Below are 21,235 nucleotides of genomic sequence, written 5' to 3' on the forward strand. Positions count from 1 at the left end.
TAATTATGGAATGTACCCAAACATTGATTGGTGAGTTACCTAATCATAAGGCATAATCTTTGTGAAACACATAAATCATTCCTAATAAGGATAAATTATTGCTAGAAGACTCATGGAAATATCAGGTTGCTCCTCATGGAGCAGCACTGCAAATGCTCCTTATTCTGATGCCATGGTGAACTTTCTAAAAACATGCTACCTTAGCATTTAACTAAAATAGGTACTTTGGTATTTATAATATTTGAAATACTTGAAATCTTGTTTTCCAATTAGCATATTCAATTCTATTACATAAGATATGAATCAAAGATTCTTAGATTACTTTATTTTTTGCAAGACTATATAAGCAAGACACTAAGAAAATGTTTCTGGCCCGAATTGTGGTTTTATAGAACCCTATTATAAATGCATAGTTTTCCAGCCTTTACTTCACCACCTGGTATTGAATGTCAACTGCTATCTTCTCTTATAGTTCTTAAGCAAGATCTCTTAATGCAGCAGTTCCCAAATCCTCATTGTCACATTCTATGGAACCACTTATTTCCAATAAAAAAAGTTACAGGGTCTTACATTGATAATCATCCTATTTATTTTGTAAGACTAATAGATTAAGGGTGTTTCTGCCTTTAAAAATAGAGGACTGTTTACATTTTCTTGGTTGTGTAAGGACAAATACCAACAAAACAGAAACCATTTTTTAATGTATTAAATGAAGGAAATAATCTTTTTGTATGGCTCCCCCTTTCCCTTATCCATCTTGTTTCCCTCTTGTGTATCCAAACTCCCTATAGTTCAGAGAGGACAAAATAAGGTATATAGTTTTTCTTGTAATGATAGGTTTTATCTAGTTTATGGGAAAATATCTGGAATTTAAGAGAGGACCAAAAATAATAATCAACAGTAACACAACTCCTCAAGTAAAAAGATGATGCCATAAGTAGAAAGTTTACATATGAAATTTTCACAGTATTAGTATTTCTGCTATTTATACTAAGTCGTCTATGTGTTAAATCAAATAACCAAGAATATAGATCTGGTTGGCCACCTTTTTATATTGGTGAAGTTTAAAATGACATCACCATCATTTTCAGAGACCTATTTATTTTTAATACCATCATAAAATAAATATGTGAGCATCTCACAAAAGGAATGGCCCAGAGCTGATTTCTTCTCTTATCTTTCTGTTCTTTTCTAGATCCCACTCTGCGCCTAGCACTATTCAAAAACAATGAAAATAAAGTTTCTGTTACAAAGCTATCAAAGAAGGCACAATCTAGAAGAGACGACAACTTTGAAGGTAAGATTAAAAGCAGAAAACAGAAAGGTGAAATAATTTGACTTAAGTTTCTTTTGGTAATGGCTTAAGCCAAGGAAAAGTTTAGTAGCCACCAAATTCATATTATTTAAAGATATGTCTCTGTACATCGTGGATAGATGGTGTCCAGAGTTTTCCTTACAGCCAGTGGCAACAAACATATCTAAAAAGACAGATGAAACAAGTGTGAATTATTAAAATTGTTGGATCAATAAATGGTGGTATGTGTAGGTTCATTTTTCTCACGACATTTTTTAATATTTAGAAATTCACGTATCAAAACATTGTAAAAGTTTGGCAGTCATTAAAGGTGCAACAGGAGGGCGGAACAGGTTCTGCCTGGAGCTGGAGGGTGGCAGCATATTGGTACTCGTGGGAGGGGCTGTGGGAGGGTGAATACGGCACAAATACTGTGTGCACATGTGTAGAAATGGGAAAATGATACCTGTTGAAACTGTTCCAGGAATAGCGGGAGAATGGGATAAGAGAGAATGGTAGAGGGAATGAATTCAGGTATGATATATTTGATATATTCTGAGAACTTTTGTAAAGCCAAAGGGTAACCCCCTCCAGCACAACAAAAGAAATTACCAAAACCCAGTATTATGTCAAGAATTATTTATGAATTAATATTTTGATAGAATTAAGTATATTTTCAATATAAAATAAGGCTTGACTTTTCATTAAGGTTTATTTCCTTGTTATAGTCATAACTTCACTATTTCACTATTTTTAAAAGGGAAAGTAGAAATTATGCTAAAATCAATAACAACTCCAGAGGTATTATCTGTTAAATAAGAACACTGTTACTTTAAGAAGGAAATGTCTATTAAGAAAGACATTTAATTTAGATGAATCTCAGAACCAGAAAAAGAGATCTATCCTCATATTCTCTTGCTCTACGAAATATGAAGGTATCTTGCTATCTGGAATAGTATGTCTAGGATGTATGCCTGGCATTTTTACAAATTATGAACTAACATAAAATATGCTAGGAATAGTTCCAAATAGTGATAGAAAGGGGTTTATAGAGCATAGAACATTTATGCTCAGGTTTTGAGTGAGGGTTTTTTTTTTTGTTTCATTCCCCCATGTGAAATGTTCTTAGTTTACTGTTTTGTTTGTTTGGACTTTATTGCAACCTCACGTGTGTTTGTAATATGACTTATTTCACTGAATAAGCCTTATATGTACACCAGATTTCCTAGCTAGTGATAGCTATTTTAGTTATTTTACAGGGTTGCAAGGGCTTTGAGCTTATAAAGCAGGTGCTCTATTGCTTGAGCCACACCTCCAGTTCATTTTGCTTTGGTTATTTCAGAGATAGAGGTCTTGTGAACTATTTGATCAGGCTAGCCTCTAACTGCAATCTTCCATTCTCAGCCTCCCAAGCAGCTAACAGGCTTGAACCATTGAGCTGCTAGCACCCAGCTTTAAGACTTCATTTTTTTTAAAAGCAGTAGACTTGGTAGATATGGTTCTACATGGAAGAATTTTTTTCAATTAATATGCTTATTTTTGCCCTCTGTTTTAAGGGGAAAAGAGTGAGATAAAGATAAGTCACTCATTGCTGGCCAGATTAAATCTCATGCTTCTTCAACTGCGATTCTGGACTATTCTCCCACCTCCTAGGCCCAGGCATTTTCTGATGTCACAGAAGACAGCTTCAGTTAGCAGCCTGACAAACCCCAACTGACCAGTACAGGGTACATTTTGGAACCAGTTTTTTTTTTTAATTGTACATGTTGGTGGAATTCAATGTAGTTTTTCCACACACAGATGTATTGATCACATCCAACTACCCTTCTTTTACCTTCAACCTCCCCACCTCCCATCATCCTTGCCAGTTCCTAGTAATCACTGTTCAACCACTTTTTACAAAACAGTTTGTGTATTGCATAAGAGTACAACTCAATGAATTTTATCACAATCTAATTTTAGAACATTGGAAGAACTTTTTCTTAAGACAATGTTCAAATAAAATAAATAGTTTGACCTTAACTTAATCAAGGCTGAAGAACATTTGACCACACCTGTTCCCAAGGTAACTGCACAGATGTGCCTATGTCACATGTTAGCCAGGTCTTTCTATAAGATGGAGAGTCTGAGGACTTTAAAAATTTAACTCGGACTTTTGTCTATTTATAGTCAGGTGCCTGTCTTATTTGATCTTTCTTATCACATAAAATTGCTGTGGGTTTCAACATCTGCTCCTGCCTTGAACATTTTGTATCAAGTTTTCTCTTTGTTTCAGGTGTTCAGTTTGGGACCTTTACCTGACTCTTCCGTATCTGTCTTTGTTCTAAGAGGAAGCATAGCTATAAGGGTATAAGTGTGGACCAGAATTTTTCTATCACAATTTGAATGTTTTTTGTCACCTCTTGTTTAATTATATTCTTAAATTAATTTCTTGGAGTAGAATTAGCAAATCAAAGCAAGATTATTTAAATATTTATCTAATGTGCCCTCAGAGTGTTTTACAAAAGAGGTGTGGAAGTTTTCAGAAAAGGGTGCATGGAGTGCCCATTTCACGCCTCTTTCATGAATATTCTTTATAGTTAATTTAATTTTATGTTTATTAATATTATTTTTGATTGATAATATACTTTACGGGGTACAGTGTGATATTTTGATATCCGTATGACAACGTGACATGATTAAATCTACTTTATTAACATCTCCATCACTTTGCTTACCTTTAATTTTTATAGTAAAACATTTGAAAATTAAGCTATTTTGAAATTATGGTACTTTATCATCTACTACAATGACTGCTTTGAAGTAGATTTCAAAATCTATTCTTTCTGCTTATTGGAAACTTTGTACCTTTTGATCAACAGTTCTCCATCTGCCTGTCACAGGTGTCCCCACTCCACCCCCAGGCTCTGCAAACCATCATTTTACTGCCTAATTCTCTGAGTTCACTTTTATTAGACTCCCTTTGTGTGTGACATAATATGGTATTTGTTTTTCTATGCCTGGATTATTTTACCTAGCCCAATATCCTGCAGATTCATTCATGTGTCACAATTGATAAGAATTCTCTTTTTTTAAGGCTGAATAGTATTCCCTTGTATACCTATACCATTTTTCTTTATCCATTCATATGTTAATGGACACTAATTTGTTCACATATTTTGGCTATTGTGAATAATGCTGCAATGAACGTGGAAGTACAGATGTGTCTCCGACATACTGATTTCTTTCATACATACTGATTTCTGGATAAATGCCTAACGGTGGGGTTTCTGGAATAAACAGTTCTGTTTTTAGTTTTCTGAAGAATTTCCAAAGTGTTTTCCATAATGACTTGTATTAATTTACATTCCCACCAACAGTGTACACTGGTTCCTTTTTCTCCACATTTTGGCCAACATTTGATTTCTTGGTTTTTTTGACAGTAGCCATCTACTGGAGTGAGATAATGTCTCATTATGATTTTAATTTTCATTTTCTGATAATAATGTTGAATATGTTTTCATATGCCCATCAGTCATTTGTGAGTCTTCTTTTGAGAAATGTCTGTTTAGGTCCTTTGTCCACTTATTACTTGGGTTGCATCCTCGCCATCAGGATGTTGGAGTTCTTTAGGTATTTTACATGTTAACCCTTTATTGGGTTCATGGCTTGCAAGTACTTTCTTCCATCCTGTGGGTTACCTCTTCAGTTTGCTAATTGTTTTCATTGGTTGTGCAGAAGCTTTTGAGTTTGGTGTAATGCCATTTGTTTGCTTTTCCTTTTGTTGCCTATATTTTTGGGATTATATCCAAAAAATCACTATAATTCCATTGTCTTAGAACTTTTCCTCAATTTTTTAAAAATAGGTTTAGAGTTTCAATTTATTTTTAAAAATTGTCCATTTCCCATTGTGTGTATTGGGAATTTTTTTTAAAAACCAACTGATCATAAATGTGTGTGTTTATTTCTGGGTTTTCTAACCTGTCCCACTGATCCCTGTGTCTGCATTTATGTTAGTACTATGCTACTTCAATGACATTCACTTTATACCATTTTGCAGCCAAAGAATGTGACAAGTTCAGCTTTGTTCTTTTTGCTCAGTTGTTTTAGCTATTAGTGGATATTTAAATTTTGTTTTCTGTCAAAAATGACATTAGAATTTAGACACAGATTGCATTGAATCTGAACAACACTTCAAACATTATGAACATTTTTCAACAAAACTAACTCTTATAAACCTTGAACATAGATCTCTTTCTCTTTTTTATGTTTTCTTTATTTTCTCTCATCAGTGTTTTATAGTTTTCAGCATAGGTAGAGGTATTTCAATTCTTTGATTACATTTATATCTACGTATTTATTTTGTTATTGCTATCAAAGGTGGGATTTTTAATATATCTTTTTAGAATAGTTCATTATATGTACACAGAAAAACTGATGAATTTTGTATGCTGCTTTTATATCCTGCAGCTTTATTGAATTTGTTGGGGTTTTTTTGTGGATAAGATTATGGTGCCAACAAATAAAGACAGTTCTACTTCTTCCTTTCTCATTAGGATGGGTTTTATTTCTTTCTCTTGTCTGCTTGTTCTAGCTAGGACTATCAGTACTGTGTGGTAAGAGTGGGCATCTTTTTCTTATCCCTGATTTTAGCAATAAGTCTTTCAACTTTCACCATTGAGAATGAATTTAGCTCTAGGCTTGCCATATGGCTTTTATTGCACTGAGGTACAGTCCTCCTATACCTAATATGTTGAGAAATTTTATCATGAAACCATGTTGGATTTTTCAGATGTTTTTTGTGTATATGTTCAGATAATCATATGATTTTTAGACTTTACTTTTTAAATTTACTGTAACATATTTGTTGATTTGCATATGTTAAACTAAACTTGCATTCCAGAGATAAATGTCACTTGACCATATCCATTTCATTGTTGACTCCTGTGTTTGTTACCTATATGATCTTGGGGAGGTTATTTGACTTCTCTGCATAATTTGCATTTGTGATTTGGATAATAATGGTACCTAGTTTGGGAAACTATGAAGATTACACAAGATCCCACTTGTAAAGTAATTGGAACACACAATATAAGTATATATTAAGTGTTCAAAACTTGTAATCATTGGCAACAGCAATCTTGAAAGTATGGCTTTTATTTTTTCTTGTTTGCAGTTTGCAGCAATCACTATATTTCTTATTAAGTACGATTAACACAGCTAAGAGTTTTACTGATAATTTCAGATTTGATCTGTTCAGAAACTCTGAGGAAGGTATTATAATTATCAACATTGTGCAGGTGAGGAAACTGATATTGAGAGTTCCCTAAGTAACTTGCCCAAGTTTATACAAAGAATAAATGGCTAGAAGAAAATGGACATAATTTCTTTGTAAAAACAAAGCTAGCAAAAACAGAACAAAATGAAAATGGTGATGAGCAAAGATTTCAAAGTAATCCTGAAATGCGTACACTCTTAGAATTAAAATATTTAAGAAAAAGTAAAGACAACTTATTAAATTAGGCAAATAAAAATTCTAGGAGGTTAATAGTCACTTTTGCTTTTAATTCCTTGCTCCTTGCTGGCATTAATAAAAATTAGGAAGCAGCTTAGTGTCAACATGATGACAAATATTTGGTTTGTGTCCTATAATTAGCTACTGCCTCAGCTAATATTAGTATTTGATAACCTAAAATCATTAAGTACCAAATCTATTTGAGTATAAATTAAGAATGATGATATTTTAGTTGCATATTTTAATTTTCAGATATATAAGAACCACCCCCAGGCAGACCCAAAGTAAACATTATCATTTAACTCCATTTATTGCTGTTATATTTATTTCTATGCAAACTAAAAGTCATTCCTACCCTCCTATACTAAAACTTCTAAATTTAGTACTTATAAAGCCAATGCCAAATTCAGAGTTCTGGCATTAGTCAGGGAAAAAAATTAAGCAGGGAAAAAAATTGGGTCCAGCCTGACAACTTTCTCAGGAAGACAGACTTTATTCTCTGGGACAATATTTCTTGATTCAAAGTCAGGCTTTCTTAATTCCCAGTGCAGTGCTGTCATCACTGACATGATTCCTATTTGTCCTCTTATAAAATAGAAGACTTACAGATACCATATGTTCTTATAGGTCATAGATGATCAAATATTCTCGTATTAAATTTTTAAGTAATGGAGACATTAAAAACCCTTTAATTTCTGTATTTTTTTTTACTTCAGAGCATTCTAATCAAACCATCTTCTTTTGTGGTATTTTTTACTTTCTGATTACAAGGATTTTCTTCTGTTTTCTCCCTTTTAATGACAGCTTAGAGCACAGAATCACATTATGTAGATTGTTTTAAAGTAGTTCTTGTATTTCTATAGCTGTGTATAGTGCATGCTAATAGTGTGCAGTGACTGCGTATTAAAAGTTTGTAGAATAAATGGCACAGGCCATAGGAAGCAAACAAAGAATATCTGAACGCATCCTATAAGAGATTCTCATAGTCGTATTTTCACTGAGTAAGACCCAAAATGTTAGTCAAAGTAAACATGCATACAAAAATTTATGAATTTTGTTCATTAGTATCTCCATTTCCAATCATTACTATTTCCTTCTAAATTTTGAGCTCCATATATACTCCTTAGTATATATTCCTTACCATATTGCCTGATGGATAGTTGATGCTTAATAAATGTTTCTCTAGTGAATAAATGAAAATATAGGCAGAGTTAAAATATGCTTAAATAATGTCTTTAAATGTGCTGCTTCCTTTAATAAGTTAGACTCACTAGCCCATGCTCCCCAGAAAAATAAAATCTCTTCACTTGGCTAATTCTTGTAATCTCAGAATTTTTAATCATTTAGGAAAAACTTTTTGGATTGTACTTTGGGATGCCACTCATTGTATTTCTACAATATTCTGAGTAAGCACTTGCATATAATACAACACAATATAATAGTATGTCCTTGTATACTGTCATTTACCATCTGTACAAGGCATTGTTTCATGTGTTTTATCTAAATAACTAGTGAAATCCTCACAACAACTTTTAGAGGTAGGAGATCAGACAAAATTTCATTCATCTTAGAAAGATATTGAAAGTGAAAATCTGTGTATAGTTGCATGAAGAGACAAAGAATGGAAAATATAGAAAAGAAGAAGAGACATACAGGATATAATGAAAATTTCTCATTTGTGTATAAATTCAAGAAGAGGTATGATAGAATGGGGTAGAAGCAACACTTGAAAAGTTGGTGGTTGTGATTTTACCAATAGTGAAGAAAAAATGTAATCTTATGGGTGGGTGCAAGAAATTTCCTGACTACAGTAAAAGTATAAATAATAATAAAAAACAAACCTTGGCACATCATAGAAATATTGTTAATTAGCTGAAACAAAATTTTTAATAAGTATCACAGAGAAAAGTATATTGGGTTCAATGAAGCAACAATAATAAAGCTGACTTCTTAACAGAAACAAAACCAGAAGATAATTTTTATGGACTGGACTTAACTCTCTAGAGTTCATAGGTTAAAGCCCTGACCTCTAAAGTGACTGTACTTGGAAACAGGACCTTTAAGGAGATAATTAAGGTTAAATGAGGTCAGAAGGGTACAGCCCTAATTCAAAAGGACTCGTGTCTGTATAAGATACACCAGGAGTCCATGCACACAAAGAAAAGGTCATATGAGGACACCAGGAGAAGTAGCCAGCAGAAAGCCAAAAAGAGAACCCTCAGGAAAAACCAAACCTGCTGGTGTCTTAATCTTAGAATTCCAGCCTCTATAACTTTGAGAAAATTAATTCCTGTTGTTCTGTGGCAGTACAGCAATGTAGCCATATCTTTGAAGTGCTAAGAGGTAAAGTGTTCTATTATAAAGTATTTATCTAACAAAACTTTCTCTTTTATCACCTACCTGCTGCTTTTCTGGTCAAAGTTCAAGGAAGAAGAAGAAAGGCATGTGGGTCACTGAGCCAAAGCTTCACAGAGAATGTAGGGAAGAACAGTGGCTCTGAGAGATGCCTATGTTATCTCTTTCTTTATCTGTTTTGTCCCTTGCCTCTTACAAGAAACTTCTCTGCCTACCTGTAGCAGGACCCCACTTCTTTTCTGAGTCAGCTAGAAATCCTACCAACAACTCAAGGAATTATAATGTGGTGGGAAGTCTGTCTTCCTCAAGGATATTAGTCTTCCATCTAAAGTTTTCTATACAAAATAATGGAGTAACAATAGATTTTATTAAGAAATCTTGGCTTTGAATCACATGTAGGCACTTACAAGCTCTATGGTCCATGTTTTGATTTTTTTCAATTGTAAAATTAGATCATTCTTCATTACTTCTTATGATGTATGAAAATGAAATAACAATCTTAAGAGCTTCCAGATAAAGACAATGGATATGAAAACCCCATTCAGTAGATTTATTTTTAAGATGCCTATAAACAAATATTAGAATATTATGAAGAGACAACAGCAACAGAGCTTTTTAGACTAGAAAATAAATATATGAATAATAGTGAGTCAGCAAATAAACCAGCAATGGGAAAATATTAGACAATCTCAATTACAAAGGTTCAGAAATTAACTGTTAGATTCCCTGGATGTGTGTGAAGATAATATTAAAATAAATAAGCATATCCTACCCTGAAAAAATTCATGATGTTAGTTGTTTAAATAGGATAAAACAAATGCAAATCAAAATGATGCTGAGATTCCATCTCACCCCACCCACAATGTCTGTCATCAAGAAAACCATCAAGAACAAATGCTAACAAGGTTGCAGGGTAAAAGGAATCTTCCTGTATTGATGGTTGTAATGTAAATTAGTGGAAATCAGTGTGGAGGTTCTCAAAAAATTAAAAATAAACCTTCTTTTATGATCCTGCTATACCACATTTGGGTAGAGCAGGAAACAAAACCAGAAGATAATTTTTACACTCTGAAGGAGTGTAAACTATCATATGAGAGACATACCTATACACACATGTTTAAAGCAGTACTATTCAAAATAGCCAAGCTTTGAAAATCAGCCTAGGTGTCATCATCAGCCAACAACTGACAAATGGATAAAGAAAAAAAAAATATATATATATATATATACATACACACACTCAAACATACACAGATAATACAGTATTATTCAGCCATAAAGGAGAATAAGCTTATGTTGTTTGCAGGAAAATGAATGGTATTAGAGATCATCATGTTGAGTGAGATAAGCCAAGCTCAAAAAGTCAAATGTCATGTTTTCACTCATATGCTGAATCTAGACCTAAAATGATAATAGTATTAGTAATAATAATAATAATAACAGGACATAAGTATAAAAAGACTGCCTGGGAGAAATCAGTGGGAAGGGTGGAGAAAAGGTGAGGGTGTTGGTGGTGAACAGGATGCAAGTCTATTATGCATATGTATATGAAGATAGCAGAATGAAACCCCCTAAATAGTGTTTGAAAAAGGGAGACAAGAAAACAAGGTGAGGGAGTATAACAGAAGGGGTAAACTTGTTCAGGGTACACTGTCTTCATCTATGGAAATATCACAGTGAACCTCCCATGTACAATTAATTATAGGCTAACTTAAAAATAAGAATTCTAGTCCTAAAGTCTGAATATTGAAATAAAATAAATAGGTTTTTCTTACCTTGACAAAATTCATGAAGTTATGTCTTTAAGTAGGAAAAACCAAAATCTCTGAACTAAGGAACACCAATCTTTTTTGAGATCCTTGGCACTTTATTAGAACAATGAAGAGTAAATATATGTCTATATGCTAAATGCAAAGTCTCCAGAGTAATGGCAATTGTTGTTTTTATTTTTAATGTTTTGGAGAGTACTGGGAAATGAACTCGGTTCTCACACCTACTATGCAGATAGTCTACCACTTGAGTCACACCCCAGCACGTTTTAGCTTTAGGTTTAGTTATTTTTCAGATCGATGTCATGAGTCTGCCAAGGCCATTATGGATCAGTATTCCTCCTACTTCTGCCTCTTCCCTAGCTGAGATGAAAAGCATATGCCGCCATACTGGGCTGATAATTGTGTTTATTAGTAAGCTTTTGGTGTCATAACAAAATATCATAGATTTAGTGTCTTCACACAAATTTATTTCTCACAGTTTTACAGGATCGGAAGTCCAAGATCAATGTTCCCGTCAATTCAATTCCTTCTGGGGGCTCTCTTCCTGGTTTTTGTTGGTGCATGCCCTCAGGTGGAAGGGAGATAGGGAGAGAGAGAGATATCTCTTCCTCTTCTAATATGGCCAGTAATTCCACCATGAAGACCCCATCTTTTTTACCTAATTTAACACAAATTACCTCCCCAGAAACCCCATTCCAAATGGCATTATTCAGTCCATAGTACCATGCTATATCAACCAGATAAGAGATTTTAAGAGTCTTTCTAGACATACTTTTTAGTACATGAAGAACCACTTAAACACTGATATCAGACTTTTCCAATATGTTTTCTCCAGTCACTTATTATAATCTTAAATTGAAGCTCTCAGTTAACAGTCCTCAACCACTTTGTAGTTTCTGTCCATTTTACAGATTCCTACTATACAAAGTAAGCACACAAATGAAGACTGTGAAACTCCTAAAGGAAACTTACAACATGAAAAATAGAGAAAAAACTTACAACATGAAAAATAGAGAAAAAAGTAATGAACCCAATAATCAACTTGAAAGAAACAAATGCTATACCACTGAGGAAAAAAAATCTTTGAAAATACCATGAATGTTTTCATACACATAAGAAAAGATATATCCATGATATAAGAATGAGGTGCTTTAATAAGAAATAGAGAAGCTAAAGAAACAAAAATATCTCTTTTATGACAGCATAAAAAACAAATCTGTGTAGAAAATAACATTACAGAAGATTGTGTTTAAAGGTTTTTCCCCAGAGAACAGTAAAAATGCAAAGTGAGAGGAGACTTGAGAGAAAAGTGACTTAATCCACGCGGTTCAACTTCGATAAATCATCAGAGATCCATAAGGAGACAAACAATGACCATAAAAAAGAGATGGAAGTAAACTAGCAAAGAAATCATTCAAAAAAATTTCCAGAACTAACTAAAGTACACTTGTCACAGATCAAAAGGGCCCATGGAATGTCATGAAAATAGATGAATGAATATCATGAAAAAGAATGAAAATAAACTCATCATTTTGCAGATCACTGATAAATGTCATAAAACCAGGACAAAGGAAATCTGACTGTCTGATATGCTTAACACATTGATAGATGTACTTTTTTGCAAGAGTATGTTGGGGTAAATGGATATATACATAGAAAATTAATACATGAACAATACATTAATATATGGATAATTCTAACAATTTGGATATGAATTATAGTACTTAGAAAACTAATTGTAAAAAATAAAGTAAGTAAATTGAGAAAATTACATATGCATAATGTATATATATATAAATGAAAGGAACATGTAATCTATAACTACCAATTTTTTCTATTAGAAGCTGTTTATTTTGGATTCAAATGAACAATCAAATTTGTGAAAATGGGCTTCACACTAAATTTACTTAGCTTTAAGGAAGAACAAAGAACAGGACATTACATAGGTGCTTATTACATTTAGGACATCATGAAACCTTGCACAGCATCTGGTGACCTACTAATTCTATACTTAGGAGATGTAGGGTGAGGCTGTGAGTGTATGGACAGCCTTATTCAAGGATACCACCAGTTCTTGGGATTCCCATGCTGTTATAAGTAGTTATACATCTTCTTGGGTACATGGCCAGCTAGTTATCCAGCCCACTATCACTATGGGGTAAATTAGCTGCTCATCTGATTCAGTGGTATTTCATCACTATTAGTTACTTTTTTCCCAATGAAGATTATCAGTGATGAGGTAAAATGTTTGGTTCTGGTACAGCTGCATTCTCATTGGATTTGGATTTAGTATGGATTAAATTGAATATTAACTCCCTAGACTTTCCTACAGCCAGAGGAAAGAAATAAAATGAGCTACTAATTCTTCCCTTCTGATATCCTATATAGGTTAACTATAAATAATAATTACATAGTTATAATTATATCAACACTGAATAATGAGCTAACTAGGGATTGTGATTTGCTTAGGAAATTAGAAGAGGAGGTATATGTGTGGAAAGGCTGAATCCCCATCTTCTGTCTTGTAAAGTCAGTAGGTAATATAAACAATTCATATACCAAGAGAACAAGACACATGGGTAGAAGAAATTATCAAGATAGTTGAATGTGATAGATTTTTCAAAGTAGAAATTAAGAACGGAAAATGATAGAGTGGGGGCATTTTCTATTCTTAATATAAATATAGAAATATAATTCTGATGAAATGTAATTTTTAAATGATTCACTATGTTTTAAATCACTATTAAGAGACCTTGTTTGTAAATTTTTACTAAACTAAATCATAGTGTCATTTTTAAATGAGCATAAACAGAATTTGTCAACACGAAAATAATTTTTTTGAAGTACTGGGACTCGAACACAGGGCCTCAAGCTTGCTAGGCAGGCACTTTTATCACTTGAGCCATTCTGCCAGCCCCCACAAAAGCAATTTTAAAATAAATCCTAAGGGGTGTTCTTCTGGCAGAAGAAAAAGGCTTCCAGATGAAATCTGGGAGGTACAGGAAGTAATGAAGAGCAAAAGAAGATGAATATGTGTATAAATCTAAATTACTATTGGTCTGGACCAGGAATCCTGACAATAGTAATGATTTCTCATGATTTTAAAATATGTAGAGGGATGATAACAATAATATTATATATAGTCATCGCTCTTGTATCTCTAGATTCTGCATTGTGTTTTAACCAGCCGTAGATCAAAAATTTTTTTAAAATATTGTAACTGTGCTAAACATGTACAGAATGTTGTCGTTATTTCCTAAATAACAACAGTTAAACAATTATTTTTATCTCCTATTATGTATTACAAGTAACCCAGAGGTGATTTAAAGTATATGCTAGTATATGTGTACTATTACATACCATTCTATTCCTTTTTCAATGTAAGGGATCTGAGTAGCTGCAGATTTCCCTAATGACAGAGGTGCAGGGGGGATGGGAGGAGCTGTCCTGGAACCAATTCCACTGCAGATACCTAGGGATGAATGTACTTTGTTTTGCTTGATTCTGAATCAAATTAGTTGTCATGCCTAAGATGTTTTTTGTTTGTTTTGTTGTGTTTTGAATGAGTTTTGCATTCCTTTCTCTTTTTGCTATTTCCATCCCAGTTGTGGAGCGAAAAACACTGCACTAGCTTAGAATTACATAGGATTTAGTTTGAATCCCAGCCTAAGCCTATGTAACTTTTGGCTAAGTTATTTAAATTTCCTAAACTTGATTTTCCTCATCAATTAATTGAAGCAAATAATATGTACCACATAAAGTCATTGAGTAAATTGAATTAAAATATGATTTGATAAAAATATGATGGATAAGAATATGATTTAAGCTTTAAAATGCAAAATTGGACTTAATTCCTTATCTTTCCCTACTTGTTCTACTAACATGTTTATTGAGCATCCACCTTGAGCTTGGCCTTGTGCAAGGGAATTAAGATATAATGATAAATGAAATAAACACAGACCATGGGTTATGGACTTTACTATTTGGCAGAGGAAAAACTAAGAACAAGGGAAGCTGACATTTTTAAATACCTGTGTCAGTGTATACTGATTCAGCTTGATACTATTCTGTGGAAGAAAAAAAGGGGAAACTCAGTATAATTGAAGCCCAGGGAGGTAAGAGAAGAAGTGACATTTAAGCTGAGTTTGAACATTGAGCAAAAGTAACAAGGAAAAATAGAAAAAAAAAAAAGTGTTCCAGACCAAGGCGAGGGAATGAGCAATTTTAGCATGCTCTTTTTAGTCCATAGTGAGGATTTATATATTCCAAGGCCAACAGCCACTGTAGGATTTAAAGAAAAACATGAAATTTGGTTTTCAAGTAATGATTATGTGACATATGGTGAGAAGACAGATAGGAAAGAAGAAAGAGCGAGCATGATTAGACCATGACAGTAGTCCAGCATGGAGACAATAACTTGGACCTGGGTGAAAACAATAGGCATACTGAGTAAAGGGGGGAGGTATAAATATGTTCAACTTGCATCTTACACATTTAATAAGAAGAATAACACCCACCCCATAGGGTAACTGTAAGGAGTGAGATAACTGCTTAGCAGTTGCACAGTGTTTGGTTTGTGAGAGTGATCATTATTTCATTTCTATCACCATCCCAAACTTTCCTTAACTTTCTTTTCTTCCCTCTTAATAAATGGTGCCATACTTCCTTTCCATGCCTAAAGTTTTTATCTTTGCTTTAGTTGTTACGTTAGGATGTTCTATAACAATATACCTGAAGCTAAAGCATAGAAGTTTATTTAGCTCAAAATTTTAGAAATTGAAAGTCCAATATTTTGAGATTCTACATCTTCAGCCTCTGGTGAGAGCATTATGGCAAATAGCACCAAAATTGTGGGAGCATGTGCAGAAGAAATCACATGAGATGCAGACAGCCAAGGAGCCAGGAGAGGCCAGGCTTGCTCTCTTAGAACTACCCACTCTGCAGGAACTAACTCATTTTGAAAGACACCATTAATTCATTCCAAGGGCAGCACCCCCAGTGACCTAACAATCTCCCACTAGGCCCCACATTTGAAATATTCTACAACTTTTTACGTTGCCACACTGATGACTAGCTTCCAAAACATGAAACTTTGAGGGAAAACCACATCCAAACCATAGCAGATGTTATACTGATCAACATAAAGTATTGAGATCCTCTGTCCTCTATCAAGCTCTTTGAGGATCAAGATCAAACATGCAGTTCTCTCCTGTAACTTGGGGTTATGGGAAATCACACTCAAATCTCTATCTCCTTCCCTCTGCCTTTGATATTTTCAAGCACAGTGTGTTTCCTACAATGAAGAGTGGTCATTCAACTGTGTACATGTATTTGATTCTTTTTATTCCCAGTCTCTATCAATAATATCATTAACCATTTGCTGACTTAATCTAGAAAAAAGAATCATTCCTAATTCTGTTCTCATTTTCATTCCTAAGCATAAGGACTAACCCCACATATTCCATTGCCTTCAGTGTCTCTTTCCTTGAAATACTCTAATAGTTTCTTCTCTAAACTCCACAACTCTCAATCTTACAAAAGCTATCATCTTTAAGCTCTACATCAATGCCTTTCTAAACCATATTTTTTCTTTTCTTTTTTGTTTTATTATTTGGGCAGTATGTCACTACTCAGCACAGGCTTGCTTCAAACTAATGATCATCCTGCCTAAGCCTCCCAAGTGCTGGAATTACAGGCATGTGCCAGCACACCTTCCTCCCTATAAACCATACTTCTACATATAGCCCACTGCTATTGAAAACAGGAAATGCCTGTTTCCTCTTGTACAAATTCCAATCTTCTGTATATAATGCCCTTTGCTTACTGTTTTCAACTTACTTTTCCAGCATCACCTTGTAATGTTCTTTACTACTCCCTGAAATATGCCTAAGCTATATTGAACTGCTTCAGTATATCCACAACTTCATGAACTCTGTTCTTTCCAAAAATGTATCCTGTTCTTCATATTTTTATGCTATTCTATTTGTGATGCTCTTCCTCACCATTTATCCTTCATGACTCAAATAAATGTCATTTCATCTGTCAGTCATTCCTAATACCACCAAAGCCTCCCGCAGGCCTTTGTCCATGTCTCTGTCCATAATTGTCCTGTGACTACATGTTATTTTGTATTTCCTCCCCAACTGTTAGTCTTTTCAAGATGGGGGATCAAATCTTAGTCATATGTCTGTTTCCTCCATCCTCAGAATCTACCAACTGTATTAGATTCATCAATACTAGGCACTCAATACTTGTTTGTTGAATTAATAAACATTTCTGACTTAAAATATCTTTGGATTCTCAGGAACACACTTCCTGCCTGTTGCTATTACTCAAAGTCAGATATTGGCCTAGTCCCAATTTCAACCTACAACTCATTCAATGCTCACATTCAAGCTATAAGTTCCACTGTCTCAGCCACCCCTGAGATCTATTTAGCAAACTTTGGAATTCATTTAATCATTTCCTACTGACGCTCAAACAGCTGTGAGGTAGTAGGTCTTGAAAAATGTAATCATCACAAGCATCGTCCCTTCATTTTAAGGTTTTGTAGCTTTTGAAACATTTTCTGAAAGACTAGAGATGGATAATATACTCTACTTAATACACATTTTTATGTTTGTCAGAAAACTAAATGATTGCTTTTTCCTATAGAGATTTCACAGAAATTTAATAGAATTGTGAGATCCCAAATGTTTTCCTTAAAGCTTAACTACATTCTGCAATATTTTTCAAGATTGTTATTTTAATTAAAGAAAATGAAACCCTAACCCAGTAGTTACCCACCTCTGTTCCTTACTGGGGATATGACTTTAATCACATCCTTCTCATTTCTGTGTCTGCTTCCCCAGTTTAAAAAATTGATATCATGAGGAAAAATAATGCACAATTCATAGAGTGAAGTAAGTGAATTGGTACATGTTAAATGCTGAAAACAATAATACTGCATACTAATTTCAATATATTTTAGCTTTTTCTATGATCAGAAACAGTAGCAATGTGAATTGAAATTTGCTAAAATTTAGAATTGATTATAATAAACGGTGATGTTTGAAATGTTAAACTTTAAAAATATGGTGTGGTTATGTAGGTGGATGTGTGCACAGGAAATCTATCAATCTGCTTAGTGAATAATTCTTTCAATAGAAAGAGATTTTTCGGGTGATGGTAAATGCATATATATGAGTGAATAAGCAGATGCAGATACTGGTCAGTGGCTGACCCTATTCTAAATTTTATCTGAATGAATTTAATAAGCAGCTTTAATCCAGATTTCTCAAGGTGACGTCAATCAATCAATCAGTCACACTTCTGGTATTAACCTACCACCCCCAATTTATATGCTGCCCCTTGTCATTCTTTTTCTTCCCCCTTTGTAAGGTCTTGAACTTAGGTAGCCAATTGAAGCATGAACTAAAGAAGAAACCGATATCTTTAAACATTCCAGTAATAAATCTAATTATAAAAATCAACTTAGTTTTTATCCTTTACTTTAAGATAGAATATTTTGATTCAGGTATTGATATATGTTTTATAAAGATAAAATTTACATTGCCATTTCATTCAAGAAGAACAGAAAAATAACACTTGCTCAGTAGGAACAGTAAATTTCTTTTCCATAATCCTCATGATTTTAGGACTTATAGTTTTTAACAGTTTAAAGGTATGCATCAATATTATGGGGAAATACAATTATCCCTTAAAACTTTCTAAAATATATCTTATGGTTTTTGTACCAGAAACCATACGTTGTATGTGAGATTTTTCCTATTTAAAAAGATTATGTCAAATACTTTTGAAATGTAGTTCAGTGAATTATTATTAAAGGAACATGTAGAATTAATTTTAAGAAACTAAAACATATTTATTATACAGTAAACATTTCATCATCACCCAAAGATTAATTCAATATTGTAGGTTTCTCACAACTGTGGCTTATGAGTGAATGACATGCATGTTCAAATGGCATGTCTGTAATAGTGGACACATGTAAGCTGTCTTCAATCTTTCATGCTCATCCCCATTCTCTTATATCTGTACACTCACATACATTCACACACACTCACACACACACTTATATATACTTAAATGCAATGGAATGAGTTCCTATTCTTATGATGCAATGTTAAATCGCAATTTATGTCTTTTCCTTAAATTGTTTACCTTGTTTATCTTATTGAAAGTAAGATTTTACATTAAAATATCCTTTATTTTCAGGTGTTTTTCCTTTGATGCATTTCTGTTAATATTAGAAAAACAGATGTTGAAATAAATTATTAAATAAGCTTTTCTGTTGGTATCTGCATTGCTAATTTATATATTCTGAGTATTTTAATGTTTAAAATAATTGTAAATAATTGTTTGTAATTAAAAAAAAACCCATTGCAGTTGAAACCATAGGTCCTAAGTGACTTGAATATGTTCTTTAAAAAGCTATAAAAATCTTACCCTTTAGCATTGAGTTTCTTCAAAGAAAAAATTTACTAACAGTCATGTTCCAAAAAAGTCATCTGGTCTTATCTCTGAGTTTAAAATATTTTAGTTCAACTAGGACAAGAACACCTGAATGGTTTCCCTACCATTCATCTCACTCATGATAAGAAGAAAATTTTGAAGAATAGAAAGAATGACAGAAGTTGGTACATTAGAAAGAAAATAGACCCTTTATATATTTTATTTGACTATTAACTAAAATTGTGTGTGCCAAGATTTAGGTTAGTTGAAACCCCCTACAAACTAAGCTTATGGAAATAGTAACTGATCCTTCTAACATTGTATTTTTTAATACATCACAAGAATGCATTTCCCCAAAAGTGTAAGATCACTATCTTGAGATGTGATGAAATCCTTTCAAAAAATTCTGTAATATAGGAGAAATATCTTTCTTAAAATTATAAATCATGTAGCGTATATAAGTGTACACAAGAGATCTCGGCACATTGAAATATTTTCTAATTTTTAAGGGACTTAATGTCTCTTCACCAGCCCTTTAACATGTAAAATGAGTAAGTTACTTGTGTCCAGTACATCCAAAAAAGAGCCAGGATAAAATAAACATAAGGGGTTGGATATCTTGGAAAAAATCTGTCATGGGTTTGGGTTAATCATCTCCAGAAGAAATTCAACTTGATGCCTGAAATGTAAGACTTCTTGGAGAAAGCAGAAAGGCCTGAGGCAGTGTTGATCTGAAAGAGTGCTCTCCACGGGTCAGATCTGCTCTGCTGGCAGAGTGCAAACCCAGTTCACAACCGCGGCCCCTGAAAAGTTGTAAAAGACTGCAGGGGCCTTCCAGTGCAAGCACTCCAGCTTTGGTTACATAGTTTTAATGGCCCAGTTTCTTATTATAAAATAAAACTTAAAAATAAAATCTGTGCCTAATTTTCCAACCTTCTGTCCATCAATGACAGGATTGCTGCCTTCCACATTTGTGGGATGAAGCCTTGATTTCTTAGGTTTTTATGATGATATAGAGAAGTATTTCTAACTATGTCACACCTTTTTGGTGCACTTTTCTTATTCATAATGTCCTATTTTTAGGCTTCTAAATATTGGAAAATGAGTTACTCAAGCAATTCTTTGAGTCGATTGTCTTCTATCACTTTTCATACATGTTTGAAGTATTTTCTTTCCATTTTCTCATTATATAAAATCCCTGACACCACATACCTTGGAGACTGGGAAAAGTGATCATTTTCATTATCAATAATAATTCAAGTATTCACTGTCATTGCCCCAACTTCCCAGTTTCTCCTAGTTCCATCATTAAACATATATTACATTTACTTGAAATAATATCAGATAAATATAAAAACAGAAAAATTCTATCATGGGCATAAATTAGTCATTTTGAGTACAGGAATAAGTATATATGATTATATCCTGTATGACAGTAAAATGTGCTGTTAAATTACCATAAATTTTAAATATACTTTAAAAGAAAAAGAGCATTAAGAAATAAAATTTAATTCTCTTTGTTTCTATACCTATCTACTACCAACTACAAGGGATTTGAGCTCAAATAAGTTGTTAACTGAAATATCTGTGCATGTCCCAAAAATCATTGCTTTTTATAGACATATAAAACTTTTACTTACATTCTTACACTCTCATAATCTACCTATTCATAAGCTGCTGGAGATTTTTCTTAATATTGCTATGATCATATAGGCATAAGCTGACTAGTTCCTGCAAAGAAACTTCAAACTTTAGATAATGTGGAAGTCAATCATTTGAATGAATAGAGTCCTAAGTGCTGAAGCATTTCAAATCCTTTTTCATTTGACCACTGGGTGACCTGATAACTATTTCCTGTCCCTAAAT

General features: G+C 33.3%; 1 protein-coding gene across 3 annotated transcripts in view; it reads left to right on the forward strand.

The window, feature by feature from the left end:
- Positions 1 to 21,235, forward strand: part of Lrriq1 (leucine rich repeats and IQ motif containing 1) — a 193,847-nt gene that overhangs the window by 106,038 nt on the left and 66,574 nt on the right. For all 3 annotated transcript variants that reach the window (XM_074084065.1, XM_074084064.1, XM_074084066.1), the window contains one exon: positions 1,196 to 1,297. In XM_074084065.1, the coding sequence (XP_073940166.1) occupies positions 1,196 to 1,297 (102 nt within the window). The remainder of the gene's footprint in view (positions 1 to 1,195; positions 1,298 to 21,235) is intronic.

Source organism: Castor canadensis, chromosome 8 (assembly GCF_047511655.1).
Source record: "Castor canadensis chromosome 8, mCasCan1.hap1v2, whole genome shotgun sequence".
Lineage (NCBI taxonomy): Eukaryota > Metazoa > Chordata > Mammalia > Rodentia > Castoridae > Castor > Castor canadensis.